The sequence below is a fragment of the Mustela putorius genome, unplaced genomic scaffold, assembly GCF_011764305.1.
Source record: "Mustela putorius furo isolate JIRA1106 unplaced genomic scaffold, ASM1176430v1.1 tig00003867_pilon_pilon_pilon, whole genome shotgun sequence".
Classification (NCBI taxonomy): domain Eukaryota; kingdom Metazoa; phylum Chordata; class Mammalia; order Carnivora; family Mustelidae; genus Mustela; species Mustela putorius.
Genome location: NW_025422019.1, coordinates 14,227,952 through 14,247,359, shown reverse-complemented (window position 1 = coordinate 14,247,359; position 19,408 = coordinate 14,227,952). Strand labels below are relative to the sequence as shown.

Below are 19,408 nucleotides of genomic sequence, written 5' to 3'. Positions count from 1 at the left end.
GCTTGGCTGCTTTCCTGAGGGGCTTGCAATCTCCTTCAAGTCAGGAGCCAGGCCTTAGATGCTTCTCTGGAGCCCTCTCAGACAGAGCCCCATAACATAATGGCTGCTTGGTAAAGGCCTGTGTTTCACTTGGAGGTGGAAGCCCAGGCATGCAGGCTGAGGGGACACTAGAGACCCTTACAGTGCAGGGCAGGAGAGGATCGTGAGGTAGCCACCACTCACGCCCACCCACAGGCCCCGGGGACACTCCTTCAGACACAAGGACTGGTCAGTCCGGGAGGCAACACCGTGGGGGCAGACCCAGGGCCACACCTCACTTTCTGGCCTCCCCCAAGCCTCCATGTCCTCCACCATGCACACCCCACCTCTCTCTTCCCAAGCTTGTTCCCATGAGCATCCACGAGGCGTATGGTACAATGCAAAGCTTTTTGAACTGTAGGTCAAGTCTTAGCAGGGATTGTAAAGCCAATGTAGTGGCTCAGGTGACATTTTCATTCATGAAATGAATAGGAAACACCAAACTGCATTTCACATTCTCAGGTAACAGTGGGTGAATACTGCTTAGTGAAACTTCTGTTTACTGTGTGTGCAAGCATACACGTGTGCGTTTGTGTACTGTTTGCAATAGTAAAGGCCCAGCCACAGGGCACCTGGGTGGCTCAGTCTTTAAATGTCTGCCTTCGGCTCAGGTCGTGATCCCAGGGTCCTGGAATGAGCCCAGCCTCCGGCTCTCTGCTCAGCGGAGAGCCTGCTTCTCCCTCTCCCTCTGCTGCTTTCCATGCTTGCGCGCTCGCTCTCTTTCCCTCTCTCCCTCTCTCCCTCTCTGTCAAATAAACAAACAAAACCTAAAAAAAATAAAAAATTTTAAAAAAAAAGCCAAATAGTGACACCACAGGATCTGGATCTGGCCAGCCCTGGGTCAAACACCCCTCTTCTACTTAATTGCATGTGTGACCTTAGGCAGGTTCCTTAAACTCCCTGGATTTCAATGTGCTTATCTGTAGAGAAAATAACTATAGTGGGTTTTTGTGAGAATTCAAAGAATGGATATGCAAAAGCATGTTAGAACACCAGGCACAAAGCAAGTACTGAAAAGAGCACAGAGTTAGCTAATGGGGTCAGCACTCACAATCCTCCCACTTCCCACTGCTGCCAAGAGGAGGGGTACTGTTACCCATTTGTCTGACAGAAACAGAGGCTGGGAGAGATGGGCAAAGCGAAGAGCCAAACCAGAACTCCGTTTCCACCTCTTCTCTACCCACAAGGCAGCATTATCCCCTATCCCAGGAATTTCTTCCAGCCCAGGGGACTCTTTACTAAGTTGAATATAATTGCAAATATTACCTGCTACCAACATTCCACCGCTCTGTGATGAGGACTGACAAGACACTGTCTGGAAAGTATTCAGAGCGCCGTGCAGACAAGTACAATATAAATCCAAAATGTCATTTTAACGTTCTCATTATTATTATTAAAATGGGCAAAATGGAGAGAACACGATTTCAGCGCTGTGAGTTTTCATGGGTGCCGGGAATGTGGATTCTGGAAACAGTTGGTTACCACAGTGCTGGCATCTCAGATCAAGCAGCGTGGCGTGTAATTTCTCAGGCATCAACTTTGTTTATTTCACATTGAAAGTCATCTTTCCCTCCCCGGGGCACAGTTTTTGTGTGTGTGTTTTTGGAAATAAAGCTCAGCTTGATGACACTCTTCCAAAATTTCATTTTGATATATTGATTGTCCCGGCCAATAACACCCTGGCCTTACAGGTGCGTGAAGAAAACATCAGCGTGTTCGTTTCTCAACAGCTCCCGCCCGGAATGGGCTATGTGCGGGGCCTGGAGCTGCTCCTGCTTTTCCAGCAACTTCCCACTGAGGAAAGGTCAAAAGCAAACAATTTCAGAAGGGTAGGGACCCCAGGGAGCTTCTGAGCCGGAACTGGTCCAGCTGGGATGACCACACAGCTAGGGCTACCCGAGAATGTTCCAGGGGCTCTTCAAAGCCATCAAGAATCACCTTTCCTGAGAAGTGAAGGCCAGGGCAGGGGTGAGGGGGTGGTGATCGGAGGTGGAAACGAACCACGAGAGACTGTGGACTCTGAGAAACAAACTGAGGGTTTTAGAGGGGAGGGGGGTTGGGGGTGGGTTGGCCCAGTGATGGGTATTAAGGACGGCATGGGTTGCATGGAGCACTGAGTGTTATACGCAAACAATGAATCATGGAACACTACACCAAAAACTAATGATGTACTGTACGGTGTCTAACATAACACGATATTGATTAATTAATTAATTAATTAGATTTAAAAGAAGAATCGCCTTTCCTGGGCTGCCACTGATACTCTGTGAAAAGAAACCACAAACATATTTACGCTGCACCAGACAATGCTGTATGATGGAGTGAAATGCAAACACCCACGCATCTTTATAGCAGAGAGGAGACTTCACAGATTTTCTATTCCATGAAGTGCTGGAGACTAGAACCCAGATTCCCCCTTTTGTGTTATACCTATGGCGACTTTTCAGACAAACTCAAGTTCACCACTGCCCCCCACCCCCTGCCACTGCCCAGGCTACCTCGAAGATATAAGCTGAGATGCATGGAGGCTGATAGACCCCTGGGCTTGCAAGAACTAGACCAAGTTCTCTCCAGTCCCTGACCAGAACTCTTCCTGCAACATGACAAGGTCACGACAGGAAACTAGATTTTATGGAGGACCTACTGCATGCCAGCCTCCGCTGACTGAAGCCTCCACTGACTTCCCACTGAAGCTCACATCAGCCCTTAAGGTTGACAGCTGTCCAACTTAGAGATGATGAAATTGAAGTTCTGAGCCACTTTGCCCAAGGTCACACATACTTCGAAGGGATGGGAAGGAGATCAGAATGTATGCCTTTTGTCATGTTCCATGGCATTTCTTCGTAGCTTGGGAGTCAAGCTCATGGACCACATTCAATTTGTACTTTCCACATTCATGTGCCACCTTAGAGTGGACCCAGAAAGGTCCTTCCAGAATACCGGGTCCTCATCCCTAGAATCCGTAAATGTTACCTGATAAAGAAAAAGGATCTCAGCACATGTGATTAAGCTAAGGATATTGATCCAGAGAGATAATCCTGAATGAACAGTATGGGCCATAATTCCACAGATGGACCCCTAGGAGAGGGAGACACAGAGATCGACACACAGAGGAGAAGATGACGTGAAGACGGCGCAGGGAGAGATTGGAAGATGCTGGCCCTGGAGACTGGAGTAATGTGGCCACAGCCAAGGAGACCAGCAGCCACCAACCATTGGGGGAGTCAAGGGCAGGGAGTTCTTCCTCTGAGCCCCCAGAGGTTTTGGGTCCTGCTGCCATCTTGATTTCGGCCTGGTAAACCAGACTTCAGACTTCCAGCCTCCAGAACTGGGAGAGCACACATTTCTGCGTCCTAAGCCACGTGTATGGTACTTTGTGACAGGAGTCAATGGAAAGGAATACAGCACTCTTGCCATCATCACACTACTCAAGACCAAGTATTTGTGCACGTACAGTCCTGTCCACTGATGGTGAAGGCCACGCAGGTCCCACTCCCACCACCTGCTCTCTGCCCACAGCTCACACCAGGCTCCCCAGAGAAGGAACGAGGTGCTGGCAACTCCCGCCCAGGAACCAGCACCAGGAGGAGAAACAGAAAGACCATGCTTTGGAGAGACCTTACTTCTCACCATGCTAGGAGAGCAAACAGTGACTGCACCAGGAATGGCATCTAGCTGATGTAAAAAAAATCAAAGATTGATCCGGGTTCCAACATGAAACTAAAACATTTGCTCCACAAAACTCTTCACAAGTGACTTTTTTCCTTCTTAAATAACATTTTTTATTTCCTTAAGGCAATGCATGAGCTCATTTACTCCCTAGTTTGCATGGTAAATACACTTGACCTCAAAGGTGGGCTTCTATGCCAGAAACAAGGAGTCCTGGCTGAAGGCTAGCATCATGGGAACACCTAAGTGGAAAATGCCCGAGGAAGCAAAGGGCACGTGTGACTTGGAGGCACAGCCGAAGACCTTTGTGTTCCAGGCTGAGGTCCAGATAGAAACTGGTTTTGTGGTGATGTCAAACTACAGTCTAATAACTGGTCAGTGGCCCAGGTGAATGGGTCAGGTTCCCAGGGCGGAAACCCGCCTCCTGGATTTGGCATTAACCAGCCTCCCAACAGCCGCGGTTTGGAAGGGACAGACTCTGCTACTGGTCCCTGGTCCCCGTCCCTCCAGCTGGCTCGCACACTAAGATGATCTGACCCCTGGGAAACATCAGCAAGGGGCAGGAGGAGGTAAAAGAGACAACCCACAAGAACAGAGTATGGAAAAACTTAACAATGTTGGCACCAGTCTCCCAAGTTTCATAAGGCCCTGCAGGGGGTCTGTAGTCTGTGTTCCAGAGCTTGGTCACTGGCTCTCCTGTGGGAACCACACCTCTTATCACATGGACTCTTGCTGGCACTGTCCCATTTCGCAGCCTCCTGAGGGAGCATAGCACAACTCGGGCCAGCCTGGGAAGAGTCACCCCCGAGAATCTGACCTTGGTTACAGCGACAACAATGGAGGATGCCTGAAGCTAATCTCACCTTGATTAAGCTTGAGCCCAAGCAGGCTGTCCCCAAAGTTCTTCCCCTAGAAGATCCCTGAACAGCCTGGTTCTTTAGCCTTCCTCTGTCTCTGTGAGCTACTCCTTACACTTCCAGAAATTATCCTTTACTTCTGAATAAGTTAGGATCAAGTTTTGTGGCTTGTAGTCGAAGAACCTTGGGACAACCACCAAAAAGATCTCCAGGCCCAGCCTGCTTTTCCAGGCCCTTACCTCCCCGGCTCTCAGCCCTGGCCCCACACTGGCATCACCTACAGAGCTGATATAATATAGACGCCCAGAGCCCCATCCCCAAAGACTTTGATGTAAAGGAGAGGCACAGTTTAACACTTCACACACGGTTCTGTGTATCAGGGTTGAGACTTCACACATGGTTCTGTGTATCAGGGTTGACAACTACCACCTCCCATGGAGCTGAACAGCCAAGCCTGTCCATTTGCCATCATTAGGACCCATGGCACCAGCATCCCGTCCACTCCCATGCTCCTCACCTTGCCTCCCCTGCCTGCAACATACACCAGGGCTGCATTAGTCTTCCTGCACTCCTTCTTACCACTCCTCTTCTCTAAAGCCTTTCGTGATTCCCTATTGCCTCGAATAGGTGCTGTGAATCCTTTATCCAGCACTTGACTTCCCTTTTATAAGACTCCACCTAGTTTCCAACCCAGATTCACTATTCACTGATCCCTGTTATGCCCCCAACTCTAATTCCAATTGTTCTATTACCTGTTGTCTAGACATACAGAGTCTTTAGTGCAAACAACAAAGCCCATTCCAGTTTCAACGGGAAAAGAAGCTAACAGGGTTTCTTGTGGAGTTTTGTTTGTTTGTTTGTTTGTTTGTTTGTTTTTGTTTTTACATAAGCCCTGGGAGGGTCAGACTATCCCACCAAACTGCCCATGGAGACCCTACCCACAGAGGCACTGCCAACACCTGGCCTAGGATGTTATCCTTATTTCTTCCGTCTTTGCTCTAAAAGTGACTCTGCTCTCTCTCAATGACACTTAGTCACATACTGGCCCTGCTCCCAAGGAGACTCCAGGCAGGTGCTGCATCTTTCCATCACTCTCTTCCAAATGAGCATCTCATGCAAGTGCAGGTGATTGATGCTGCCCAGGCCCCATGTAGCACATTAGCTGCAAGGGATGCTGGGAAAGCAAGCTTCTGACCACTACCTTTGGGAAGCTGGACTTAAAGAGAGGGAAATCCTCCAAACACAAAAAGGATATTTAAATGCTGCCAAGTAGACTAAAAGCAAGACAAACATACAATAGACTTGGAATTGTGGGGGGTTTTTTCTTGTCCATCCCTCACTGTCTGCAGAAAAGCTTCCCAGCTAAAAGGCATCCTCTCTTAAGAGACTGTCTTCCTGTTTAGGCAAAGAATATGGACTTTGGAATCAGATCCCAGCTGAAATCTCAATGGGTAAAGACCTAGAGCAATCTTGAGAAGTGGATATAATTCTACCCTCATGATGGTGCTGTGATACACAGGCCGGCCCCTAGGCTGGCTGGTCCCAGTCTAGGTGCAACTTTGGCAGCACAGTGCTTGAATCTTCATACCACATGAGAAAAGGAAGGGCCTCCCTCCCCCATCATTTGACTAAAATTGAATATTCACCACTATGCAAATGAAGGCTAGGGTCCAGATTTTTTTAAAAAATAATGTGGGGGTACATGTGTGGCTCAGTCAGTTAAGCTTCCGACTGTCGATCTCAGCTCAGGTCTTAATCTCGGGGTTGTGAGTTCAAAGCCCACACTGGGCTCCACACTGGGCATGAAGCCTACTTAAAAATAAACAACCAAACAAACAAATAAACTAATGTGAAGTTCCTTGAAGGCCAAGTATCCTGGGCAAATTCCTATGTGTAACAACTACACAACAAGCTATTCATAGTTCTGATTTCAAATGGTGAGTTAGCATTCCTAGCTCATCCTTTTATGCTCCTTTTGAGTTAAAGAATGCCCTCTGAGTAGATAAAAGTATGAGAACATACTTTTAACATATGTACCAATCACAGGGTTCTGCTTACAATACAGATCATAATTCAGTCGGTATAGGGTACAGCTCAAAATTCGTCATTTTACAATTTCCCAGTTGATGCTGATGTTGCAAATCCATACACCACACCGTGACTACCATAATTGTAGACATCTCTGGGGTGAGTGAAGTCCATTTAATTATTCCATGGAAAATTCTGGAGCCCAGAACCAGCTTACTTCAAAAACAGCCACTACTCCCACCCTTCATCAGGAGTATTTTTAGGTTTCCTTCTATAAAATTCCTTGATGCCCCAACTCTAGAAATACCAAGCTCCTTGAAGGGGGAAATCAGTGTCTTGATCTCTGCAGTCCAAATGAAACCTTGCACATTTTAGGCATTCATAAATACTTGAGGAATAAACCATCAAAACAAAACTCAAAGGCCTGCTGGAGCAACAGCCAAAAGTCAGTCCAGGAAGGCCTCCCAGAGGAAGTGAGCCTTCCAAGAGATTTAGTAGTGAGAAAAACCCAAGGCCAAGAAGGAAAACAGATTGCTCCCACGGAAGTTTTTTTTATCCTCTGGAAAACAACCCTCAACCACCAAGGCCTCCCATTTGCCTCCCCTGTAGGGATAAACTTGAACTCAAAAAACAGTGACAACCCATCAGCTCTCCTTTAAATAAACAAAATATGCAGCTGTCATTTCAACACGGTATTTAATCTTTCAGAATTGCTGCATATAAAAAGCAAACCCATGAATTTCCCAAAAAGCTTTGTTTCTGCTGAGTTTATCATGTCCTCCAAAGAATAATAACACATAAAGTCAAAGACCAAATGACTTCAGCTCTACCCAAACATCCCGTGTGCGGTGTTTCATTTCTAAGGTAATTTGGATTTCTTTCCCCTTCACTAGAGAAAGAAGATGGCTCTTCTCTACAAGTTCAATGAACCTCATTGCTCCCAACTGGGCCTGACTCCCATTTCTGCATGCCTTTGGGTTCATAGCCAGTTAGACATTTAACAAGTACAATAGCAATCTGACACCACCGCCCTGCCTCCTGATCCCCATCTGTCAGATGCTGGTAACACCACTGCTCTCCAAGTACCCAGCCACCCTTGAGATGCATAAAGCCACTTAAGGAGACATCTACAAAGCCCCCAGCTGCCAGAATGGCTCTTACAGGAAGTGCAAAGAGGAAATTTTGTCAAGTTTTTCGGTTGGCAGAAACCCTCATGTCAGAAAATGGTAAAGTTTGTTAGTCCAAGACATCTCTCTTGTCAGACTGGCTTTCAGCATCGGGTTTGGCTCCCTCCCCCGCTTTTTCTACTTGGAGCTGGTGAGAGAGGCTCCAGGAAGCAGCAAAGCAGCCCAGACATTCCTTGCTTCACCAAACATTGATTCAGCACCTACTAAGTGCCAGGCTGTGAGGAAAAAGAGCTACCGAAAGGATGATAATTAGAAGATCAATCCACTACAGTCTTCCCCTTTGACCACTGAGATTTCCAAGATTCCCCAAAATCCAGCTGGTGGGACTCAAACCCATACATTCTGAATTTGCAAATAAGAATCTAAAAATTTAATGAAAACTCTTTTTTTAAGACTTTTTTTTATTTATTGGAGAGAGAGCATGCAGAGTGAAAGAGAGAGAGAAAGCAAACACAAGCGGGGCGTGGGGAAGGGGCAGAGGGAGAAGCAGGCTTCCAACCAAGCAAGGAACCCAATGGGGCACTTGGTCCTAGGACCCCAGGATCATGACCTGAGCCGAAGGCAGGCACTTAAACGACTAAGACAACCAGGCACCTGTGTAATGAAAATTCTGCAGTGCCCTGGACCTTGGTAAACATCCTATTCATGCAACACTTCATAGAGGGTCAGTAAATGGAAGTAAATCAAAGAATGGCCGGGCCAAGAGTGCAGTGTTTGGAAGGTGAGCCTTATCAGAGATACAGTTCTAGAGACTGGGCCTGGGTTCAAAGAAATAACTGAGGCAGGACATATGTTTACCCTGGAGCCCCCTTATCAGAGCTCAGGGAATGTATTCATTTTTAACTGTTACATCATAACTTAATGCAAACCTGGTTGCTTAACACAAATCTATTTATTAGCTCACAGTTCTGTAGCAGAGAACTCTAGACACAGCACGGCTGGGATCTCTGTTCAGGCTCTCAAGTTATTGGCCAGGCTGAGTTCTCTTCTGGACGTTCTTGGGGGAAATCTGTCTGAGCTCATTTGGGTCCCCACTATCTTACTGGCTCTCGGCTCTTCTGGGGTACCTACATTTCCTAGCAGGGATCCCCTTACACTCTGAAACCATGTGGAGAAATTCTTGCTCATCAAACCTCTCTATCAAACCCCTCTGAATCTCTGACTTTCCCTGTCTCTGACCTCTAGACACAGATTTAAAGAGTCATGTGACTTGATTAAGCCTACAAGGAAAATCTCCCTATTTTAAAGTCAATGGATTTGGGACTGAATTACTCCTGCAAAATCCCTTCATGGTAACCCCTCGATTGAGTCAGGGGAGCAGGTGCATGTACACCAGAGCCCAGGAACTTCCAGAGCCATCTGTGATTTCAGCCTACCACAGGGGAGGAGAGGAAAAAGGCAGATAAAATCACAGTGACTTCCCGAGGGTCAAAGTTTATGTGTTTTCCCTCCTTTCTGGGAGCAGCCGCCGGTGTCAGGGGATTTCAATCCCTGAACCTACAAAGTGCACAGCCACTGTGTCCTCACTCCCTAAGTAAGGAAGTTTGGAAAAAAAAAAATGAGTGTGCCCTGTCCTTGGTCTCAGGGAGCTCCAAGAATAGTCGGGAAAACACATCTCCGCCCTGATTTGAGAGATGTCTGAGATGGCTCGTCCTTTGTAGGGAGTCCAGTGTGGGGGCCTTCAAGGAAGAAGTAGGGATTTGAAATTGTGAAGAAGGCCACTGCACCACAGAGACGGTTAGAGATACCGCGTCCTAGCTCGGCAACCTGGCGCTGCCTCCTGACTTGAGCCAAAGCAGTACTGGGCAGCTGGAGTGTCTGTGCTGGGAAAACCCGAGGCTGAGCGGAGGGAGAGTCAGTCTCCGGCTGTGGAGGCCTACAACACCAGCAAGACTGGAACAAACCAAGAGCCAGAGCTCTGGCTGATGGCGGGAAGAATTAACTGGCAACAGCTCTTCTACCAGGATTGCTGCCCAAGGAAGGGTTTTCTCTTTTTCAGTCTGGGAGCATGTCTCGTCTCCAACCTCAATGCAAGAAATGCCGTCTCTGCGAGGGCAGCACCTTCAATTTGACTGTACTGCTCTGCTCCTTAACACTCTCCACAGGCTTCCAAGGAGAAATTTCAAGCCCCTTAGCTTTGGTCTTCCCTGGAATTGGCTGTGTGGTGGGGGAGCTAGGCCACCAGGCTGAGCTGGACATCCATTCAAGGAAGACATACACAGTTTAGAGGCCCATTTTCACCCCTTCCTAAAGCCTGGCTTTCATGACAGTTGGCTAGTTGGAGAGGTCAAGCAATCCAGCTTCTGGCCTGAAAACAGATCAACCATGCACCTCCGTACTAGGCAAGTCCTGCGTCTTGTCCTCCTCCTCCCCCACCCCCGCTCCAGGGCAAGAAGCCTCGTGACTCAGACAGGAAGGAGATGTTTACAAGTACAAACAATTTAAGGAGAAGAGAAAACACGTGTTGAATGTCTTTTTAAATATGACCCTCGGGATGCCTGGGTGGCTCAGTTGGTTGGACGACTGCCTTCGGCTCAGGTCATGATCCCGGAGTCCCGGGATCGAGTCCCACATCAGGCTCCCAGCTCCACGGGGAGTCTGCTTCACTCTCTGACCTTCTCCTTGCTCAGGCTCTCTCTCACTGTCTCTCTCTCAAATAAATAAATAAAATCTTTTAAATAAATAAATAAATAAATAAATAAATAAATATGACCCTCACGGCATCCCACTTCCCTTGACCCTGAGTCCCCCGCCCCCTTAACAAGTAGCAAAGGGGCCTTCTAGGAACTCACTGTGAGCGCTGTCTCCCTGCATTAAGTCTTGTTAAACAGAGCTTAACAAGGACTGTTAAACATCACCCTAATCACTTTCATTTCACGTTTACTTCTGGCAGGTACATATGGTGAAAGTTGGTGCCGGCCGGCCAATTCACACAGACTACGTCTTTGTTCAGGGGACAGAAAATCCAGAGTGTCCTCCAGGGTGGCCTGACTCCCTGGGAAACTGGGAGGAATCAGATTCTTTTGAGGTATGAGACGAGTCTAGAGGAGCACATGCCCGAGGCAAAACAGAGTATCACTTCTCAATGCAAGCTGAGATCCTTCCATTTATTTGTTCTGCCCCACAAACAGCCGTTGCACACCCACTGTGCGTGGGGACTGTCCTGCGACGGAGGTATAGTGTTGAGCAACATTAGGGAGAGCTCCTGCCCTCAAAGAATTCGAAGAAAAACATCAATCAAATAATCTCACAGTTCAGCTCGTAAAAGAAAAATCAGGAAAAAGGAAAGTATAGAGGACAAGAAATAAAAATAAAATCGTGACTGTGAGTCTTGTTTCAAGGGAAGTTTAATCACGTCTGGGAGGAGGAGCCAGGCTTCCTGGGGAGGGGTGGGCGATCTGACGATGTTAACTCGATGAAGGGGCCAGATGCGGGGGCAGGTAGAGTACTGAATGAGACAGAAAAGTATTTCAGCCCCGAGAGAGAACGTGCACCAAGGTCGGTGGTAGGAGGGAGCCTGACCATGAGTCGTTGAAGGGGGCCAGTGGGGTGGAGCAATTAAGGGGTGTCATGGACTGAATCATGTCTCCCCAAAATACATACGTTGAAGCCCTAACACCCGCTGGGACAGTGTATGGAAATGGAACCTTCAGCGAAGTAATAAAGTTAAATGGGGTCGTAAGGGTGGGGCCCTAATGTAACAGGACTAGTGTCTTTATAAGAAGAGATACCTGAGGTGTATCTGTCTGTCTGTTTGTCCTTCCCCCATGCATGCACACAGAGGAAAAGCCAAGTGAGGACTCCGTAAGGAGACAACTACTTGCAAACCAGAAACCAACTCTACCAGCACCTTGATCTCAGATTTCTAAGCTTCTAGAAAGCTTAAAGCTCAAGCAGATAGTAACTGTGGTGTTTTGTCATGACAGCCATGCCCACTAAGATAAGGGGAGGACTGCCCTCCATCACGTTGGAGAAGCAGCTGACCACGAGGGGTCTGACGTCCAGGATGTTGATCCTTGACCTAAGAGCCATGGGAAGCCATTCAGAGGTTCAGATTTGATGGGGCTGGGGTTGAGGGTGTCAGTTGAATCCCAGTGGCTCTGGCATGAAGAAGGACAGCTTGGACAAGGGCAGGAGCCCATGCAGCTAGCTATTCCTCCACTGAGGACACATTAATTCGAGATCCCTCACCTGGAGAGCACACTTGTTGGTAATAAACAAAGTAGGAAAGGCATTCCAGAAGCTCATGCTCTTCAAAGGTGCTGGCAAAGAATGGTGCTCTGCAGAGAGAGGGCCCAGGTATGGCTGAACATTTATCTGTTTACAAGACCTAACAGCAGCAGTGATGACCAGTCTTCCCTCCGGGGCAAAGAAGGCAAGGACTAGAGGTGGAGAGTTGATCGGGTTGTCCCAGGGTTTCAGAACAGCAGCAGAGGTGGGCCCAAGGAAAAGGCAGTGAGAGATGATAGCATCATTCAAGTGGATGGGGATCTTGATCAGGGTACTGGACAGGGGACCTTGTCTAGTGGGGCAGGATGGGGATGCATGACTCCTAATTCAATATTCCTCCTCTGTGCTGTCTCCACTCACAAATGGCTTTTATTCTGAGTGGTTTTAGCATTAATAAGCTGAATACTTTGCTTGACTGAGGCTTCTGCTGCCTTATTACACTTTGGCAGCCCCCATGAGGCATGCAACTAAGACAGATGAACAGGAAAGCTAATGAATGGGGACTGGGATTCCAATATCGCCTTCCACAGGAACTATGCATCTCTCCAGCAGAGAAATGAAATCTTTGAGACAGCCTGATTATAAAAATAAAGCAGCATTATTATATTTGTCTGCCAGGCTGCTCACAGGACACTTTCAATTTATGACAGAGATCACAAATAGAAAAATACACATGAAATACTATTTATTACAACCACATCTACTCCAATAAATTCTTTTGCAGAGTAGAGGCGGTAACCTGAACACTTGAGGCAAAACTTTATCCTGCAACATCCAAACATTTGAGCCAAAATAATATCTTACATTTAAAAAGTCACTAAGTTCATTTTGATGGTATTTCCCCATGAGACTGTACCAGCAATAGGTCTTTATGACAAAGAAATAGCCTTTGATAAGAAATTTAATGACATAAACATGCTTGTAAGACCAGTTTTAAATTAATCAAGAGAAAGCAAGTTCAGTTGACCCCTAAAGAGGTTAAGAACGCCAACCCTTATGCTCTCAGAAAGCTGCATTCAACTTTCTCTTTTTAAAGCATATTTATTTATTTATTTATATTTATGTGATATTAGTCACCATACAGTAGTATATCATAAGTTTTTGATGTAGTGTTCCATGATTCATTGTTTTGCATATAACACCCAGTGCTCCATTCAATACATGCCCTCCTTAATACCCACCACCAGGCTCACCTATCCCCTCACCCTCCTCCCTTCTAAAACCCTCAGTTTGATTCCAGGAGTCCGTAGTCTTTCATGGTTCGTCTCCCCTCGATTTCCACCCCTTCATTTTTCCCTTCCTTCTCCCTCTCCTTGCTATTCCTTATGTTCTACATATAAGTGAAACCACAGATAATTGTGTTTCTCTGCGTGACTTATTTCACTTAGCATAATCTACAGTTCCATCCATGTTGATGCAAAAGTTGGGTATTCATCCTTTCTGATGGCTGCGTAATATTCCATTGTATATATGGACCACATCTTCTTTATCCATTCATCTGTTGAAGGGCATTCAACTTTGACTCTCCCCAAACTAAACAAATAGCCTAGTTTTATCCAGAAGGCTTACCAAAAACAACCAGATGATTAACCCACATTTTATATATTATATGCATCATATACTGTATTCTTACAATAAAGTAAGCTAGAGAAAAGGAAACACCATTCAGAAAATCATAAGAGAAAATACACTTATGGTATTGTACCGTATTTACCGAAAAAAAAAAAAAAAAAACCCACACACACATTGTAGGGGACCCACACAGTTCACACCCTGTTGTTCAAGGGTCAACTGTATTTAAAATTCGTTTGGCACCTTAGAACCATCTTAAGGCCTCCATTTTCATGTAATCAGTTGATATATACTAGGGTATAGGGATTGATTTTTCAATTACTTCTATTTTGCGGGAATGGTCTGCACACAAGGGGTAGAATTTCATGAAGTTGAGACAGGGGAGCTAGAGAAACACGAATCACATGGCAAGTCACTAACAAAGGAAGGTCTGGCCAAATTAGACCAGTTAATCCTGAAAGAATGGAAAATTGACAAGAATGATGCCAGGAGAGGCCCTTCAGTGAGGATGATTTGAATAGCAAAGAATTTGGAGAAGCCCTTGGGAGAAAGTCCTCTTTACCATCTTGCTGAGAAAATCAAACACAAAGACAATCACGTAATTTTGTCAGAAAAATTATGCCCTCAAAAAAGCCGCAATTGTATCATTCTGGAAAAATTATTATGAGAATTAACATATAATTATAAGCTATGTTTCATAAAACAGAAGACAAATTTCTTTTCAGGAATTGCCCTTTCGTTTTTCATGATGAAGTCCCAATCAGACCTCTTTCCACATCAAATTTGGGACTCAGTTCTAAGGAGCTAACTTTAACAGTTCCTTTGAGGTAGTAACTGTCCTCGGATAAAGAGGACCTACAGTCACCATCACAGCTGCTCCTCCTCGGCCCCTCCTTTCTGACTTGCAAACACAGGAGACATGAAACCCAGAGGATGCAATTCTCAGCTCATTTTCTCTTCTTCTCCTTGGGCATCCCACACATACCTAAATACACATCAACCTTCTTTTTAGAGCGGTCCATTATAGCAGCAACTCTTCATCTTTTTTCCACCCAGATACACATGATGGATGATATCCATATTCAAGACATTCTCCCACGAGTAACCCAAGTTGACATTGCAATTCCTGCCCCTACACTCAATTCCCCTTTCCCTGACTCAGGAGAGCAAATCAGAATGCAAAGGCGTGTCATTATTATAGAGTTCTAAACCTTGTATGATGTTTCTGTAATTTTGTAATTTCACGATTATCTATAGAACTTTTTTTTTCTAGGAGGTAAGGAAAACCAAGTCCCAACCACCTTAAGCTCTTGAAAGTTACCAGTTAAAACGACACGTCTTTCAAACTTCTCTGTTGTTCCACTTCGAGTGGGTGACATTGGACAGTAAGCCAGGTGTGCAACAGATGCACACTTGGTGAGTTCGAGGACCCAGAGGGGACACACGGTGTGAATAACACCAAGTGAGGGTCAAAAAGATAAAACGGAAGGTCTGGGAAAACCTTTGGAAAAGAAGGTTTCTGTTGCATATTCTGAGTATCCAAGGAATAAAGAGCCAAATGCAGGGGTTCTTCTTCTCCAGAATAACAAACTCTCTTTGGCATCATGCAAGTATTACCGCGGCCATATTTGCTGTAACCATCCAAAAGGAAATATGCCTCCTGCTGGTTTCTCACTGAGCTGACAAGAGGCAAGAGACTCACATTTCTCAGACTGTGCTCTTCTACATTGCTATCGTTTTTCCTGCAAACTGCTTGAGAACCGGGAGGCGCCCCCACCTCTCTTTCTCTCCCTGACTTCCCAATTTGTTTTCATGATCTGCCCAGCCCAGCACCTCGACCAGACTGAGGCACAATAGCAAAAGTGCAGAAAGGAAAATTAATATTTTCTACATAGACTCCCTCATCTTGGATAGATTTATGAATTTTGTTTCTGTTGTGCAGAAGTTAGCATTTTTAACAATGAGGGGGAAAAATCCTTAATTGTTTTTTTTTTATTGCCTCAAGAGCTCGAAAGACATCTTGTGCTATGTCGTCATTTACATTTCACATTAAAAGCAAAATATGTTTGAAAGGAGCAAATATTTGTTTTAATTTGATACATCTGTTAACTGAAATGCTAAAAAGACAGCTAAATCACTATACTAAATTCAGCGATTTGTAAACAACTTATATATTCCGTTGTTCTGGGTAAAAAATGCCCCAAAGCCCAAGTTTTATGAAACCCACCAAGTAAATTGCATTGTATTAATCTGATGGAAGCAGGCCATGATTTCTTCCTCTTCACTCCATTAATTTATTTCCTAACTTGAGTTAATCAGTGAGGTTCCTATTTTTAAAAGCTCTTTGAAATTCATTGGGAGAGGGGGACATTTGCAAGAACTGCTTTGAAAATCTACTGCAGAGGAAATTTACAAACGGTAAATTCCCTCAAGACATTATCGCACATTGAGCACCTGATTGCCAGTCAACAATCTTTATGCCTGGGAAAGCAGTGGGCGATTAATACACAGTTGTTATAAGAAAGAAGGAGAGAACTAGAAGGAAAGAATGAGAGCAGCAGGGAGAACAGACTCATTCCAGGCAATTGCTAACTGGATGAGATGATCCCCAAGGTCCTATTCATTTCTAGGTAAAAGTCTGTGGCATTCCAATTTGATGCTACAAAATGAAGACTGGCTGCAACTTGGAATAATACCCACGGGGGGCGGGGGGGGGGAATAAAAAAAATACCCACTCTTCAGAGAAATAATAATAATAATAAGCCTACAGAGATTGGTCCAACAGAGAACAAAGACAAATCAATTATTTTTCCTTGGTCAAATGAAACCTTAATTCCTAAATTAGAGTGAGAGAGAGTACACTGTACTCAAAAGGGGGGGGGCAGGGGGTGAGAGGATGGATTAATGCACTCTAAGGTATAAATTACTGCTAAAAGTTTAAGATACGCTGAAGGGCATATGGGGAAGAGAGAACTAGCTTTTCCATGAATGTTCAAGCCAATCTACTAGCTACTCCTTCCTGGACTCCTCTGGGCGGCAGGAGGTAGGTGAGAGAGAGTGAGTTGGGTTGGGTGCCCTGCCCAAGTCCCCGGACAGATGTCAACACCTGCTACAGACTCCTTAAAGCCAACTTCCAGAAAAGCTGGCCCTAGGAGGCAGCAGCACCGCCAATCTAATCACCTTCCTTGTCAAAGTCCTGTTTTGTTTCATTTTCTGTTCAACATGAGCCTGTGCGAGCCACCCAGAGCCTCTCCTCTCCTGGCCCTGAGGAGGAAGGTCAGAATGTGGGAGCTGTACTTATTTGAACTGGATCTTCTCTTCTCTAAGTCTCAAATTCCTCCCCTCTGAAATGGAAATATAAACTACCTACTACAGCCCCTGATGCCAAGTAGGCATCCAGAAATTGCAAACCCTCTCCTCTCATTTCACACAGACACAGGAAGTCTAAGTCAGCTGTAGGGACATAGCAGAACCCAAGGGCAGGCTCTTTCCATCCCTCTTCAAGCGCCTTCGAATTTCTCTCTCCTGTCAATCCCCTGGCCCTGAAACCTGTTACTCAAGTTTCCCACACCAAAACAAACAGCACCATGATTTATTCCTTTTCCTGATGCCACACTGGAAAGGGCCCTGTGGACCGTAAGCTCCTTCCTCCCTGACATGCGTAAGGACCCGACTTGAAATGTTTGCACCACAACAAAAGTTTGGAAAACAAACAGTTTTCTCATCAAGGCATTGAGTATTTTGGATGATCAATCAAGTCCCAGAAATCTGGGACACCAGATTTTCTGGATCAGACAAACAGGCTGGCAGTCCCTGCCATGTTTCTCGGTTCTGATAAGGAACAAAACCACCACAGCAGAAACTCAAGCTCTATCCTGGGGAGTGTGTCTGAGAGCTCCAGTTTCTTAGGACTTGAGTAGGTCACTGGAGGGGGTGAGGGGGAAGAGACTGTAGCTGCCGCCTGGAGAGGGTGTGTTCCTGACGCTTGCTTCTCCCAAGGAGGAGAAAAACGGGAACAAAATCAAATTGCCTGGGGAAGGTTCTCCAGGGTAAAGAGGGCTGGAGAAGAACTCTCCCTTTTATCTCCACAGAACTTCCCAGAGGACTTTCACCTCTCCCTGTTACCTATTTTGTCCCTCAGTATGTTCAACTCCATTTGACTCAAGATATTTTGTGAGTCACAGAGCTGCTGTTCTGGAATGCGCGCAGATGCTGACTCCTAGCCTAGTGCTCTTTTCACTGCATCCCAAGTTCCCAAAACATACAAAAGAAACACTCAGAGGTTCCGATCTATGCCTCCTCAGTCTCAGCAAAGGGAAATGTACACATTTAAGGCCACACCTGTGGTTCTGAAGAACACAGGCAGTGGCGGGTGGGGGGAGAGGGAAGCCAGCGCCCAGGTCGCCCTCCACCCAGGACTCACTCAGGAAGATGATGGTCTGCCTCCTGGCTGTCCTGCTCTCCTCGCTCTCCGACTTCTTCAGCTGAGGCTGCTGTCCCTTCCTGGTGCCTCCAGCCTGGCCGCTCCTCATGAGCACCTGCATCATGTTCCAGCACATGAAGGCCACGGAGACCAGGACCAAGAGATAGATGATGAAGGCGCTGAAGATGCTGGACTGGAAGACGGTCCAGCGGCTGGAAAGGTTGGTACAGATGGACATGTTGGAGGTCTCCGGGCGCTGGTGGTGGTAAGTCTGGGAGCGATTGCAGGGCAGACCCCGGTGATTGGGCACGTTCGCTAGGGGGTACTCAATTCCCATGGCAAAAAGCAAAGGTAACGCCACCAGGGCGGAGGTGACCCAGACAAAGCCAATCAGCAGCTTCACCTGGCAGGGCCCCGACACAGCTTTGTACCTGAAGGGGTGGCAGATGGCCACATAGCGCTCAAAGCTGAGCGTCAGCACGTGGAGCAGGGTGGCGTAGCTGCAGGCCTCGAAGAGGAAAGTGTGAATCTTACAGGACAGGGCATAGCTGGGCGTGGTCAGGGGGTTCCAGATGATGCTGTAGAACTCCATGGGCATGCCAATGAGGAAGACCAAAATGTCCGAGCAAGCCAGGCTCACCATGTGATCCGTCACCTCCTTCTGCAAGTAGCCTTTCTTCTGCAGCACCTGCGTGACCCGAATGGTGACACTGTTCCCCACAATGCCCACCACGAAGATGGCCAGGTACACCAAGACGAGGGTGATTTTGATCCACGTGGCCACCTCGAACTCAGGGACGTGGGTGTGATCTATGACATGGGAGCACTCACTGCTGGGGCCCTGGGGCGAAGCCATGAGGATGAAAACCGGGCCACCAAGTCCGAAGACCTCTTCGACTTCCCTTCCTCCTCCTCCCAGCAGAGCCCGGAGTTCTGGGCTGCAACTCACCAACGAGGGCCCAGAGCGTTCTCTTAATCACCTGGAAAAAGTAACTTAGTATTTCTGGTGCTTTCAGGGAAACTTCCTGGAGTAGCCCAACCTAGCAGGGGCCTGGGAGGCGCCTGGGGGTGGAGTTTGGGCAGTGTGTGTGCGTGTGTGTGTGAGTGTATGAGCGAGGCGGGGAGAGAGCGGAGGAAGGAGGGTCCAAGCTCCCGGCGCGGGGTGTGGCTCCTGCAGACCCCGCCCCACCCCGTAGCGTTCGCCCTTCTCCTCCCCCGCCACGCGCGGGCCCTGCCGGGCAGCCCTCCGCCTCCGTCCCCGCAGCCTGCAGCTCGAGGGCCGCAACCCGCTCTCCTGAAGCGCCCACTCGGGAGCTGCTAGCGGCCCAGCGGTCCGAGATTAACCATTAACCTCCGCTCGCTGT

General features: G+C 47.0%; 1 protein-coding gene across 1 annotated transcript in view; it reads right to left on the bottom strand.

Moving 5' to 3' along the window:
• GPR39 (G protein-coupled receptor 39) overlaps nucleotides 1–19,119 on the bottom strand; it is a 199,485-nt gene extending 180,366 nt beyond the window's left edge. Inside the window, exon 1 of the mRNA XM_004773366.3 lies at nucleotides 18,045–19,119. Coding sequence (XP_004773423.1) covers nucleotides 18,045–18,900 — 856 coding nt within the window. The 5' untranslated portion in view covers nucleotides 18,901–19,119. The remainder of the gene's footprint in view (nucleotides 1–18,044) is intronic.
• Nucleotides 19,120–19,408: the final 289 nt, after the last annotated feature.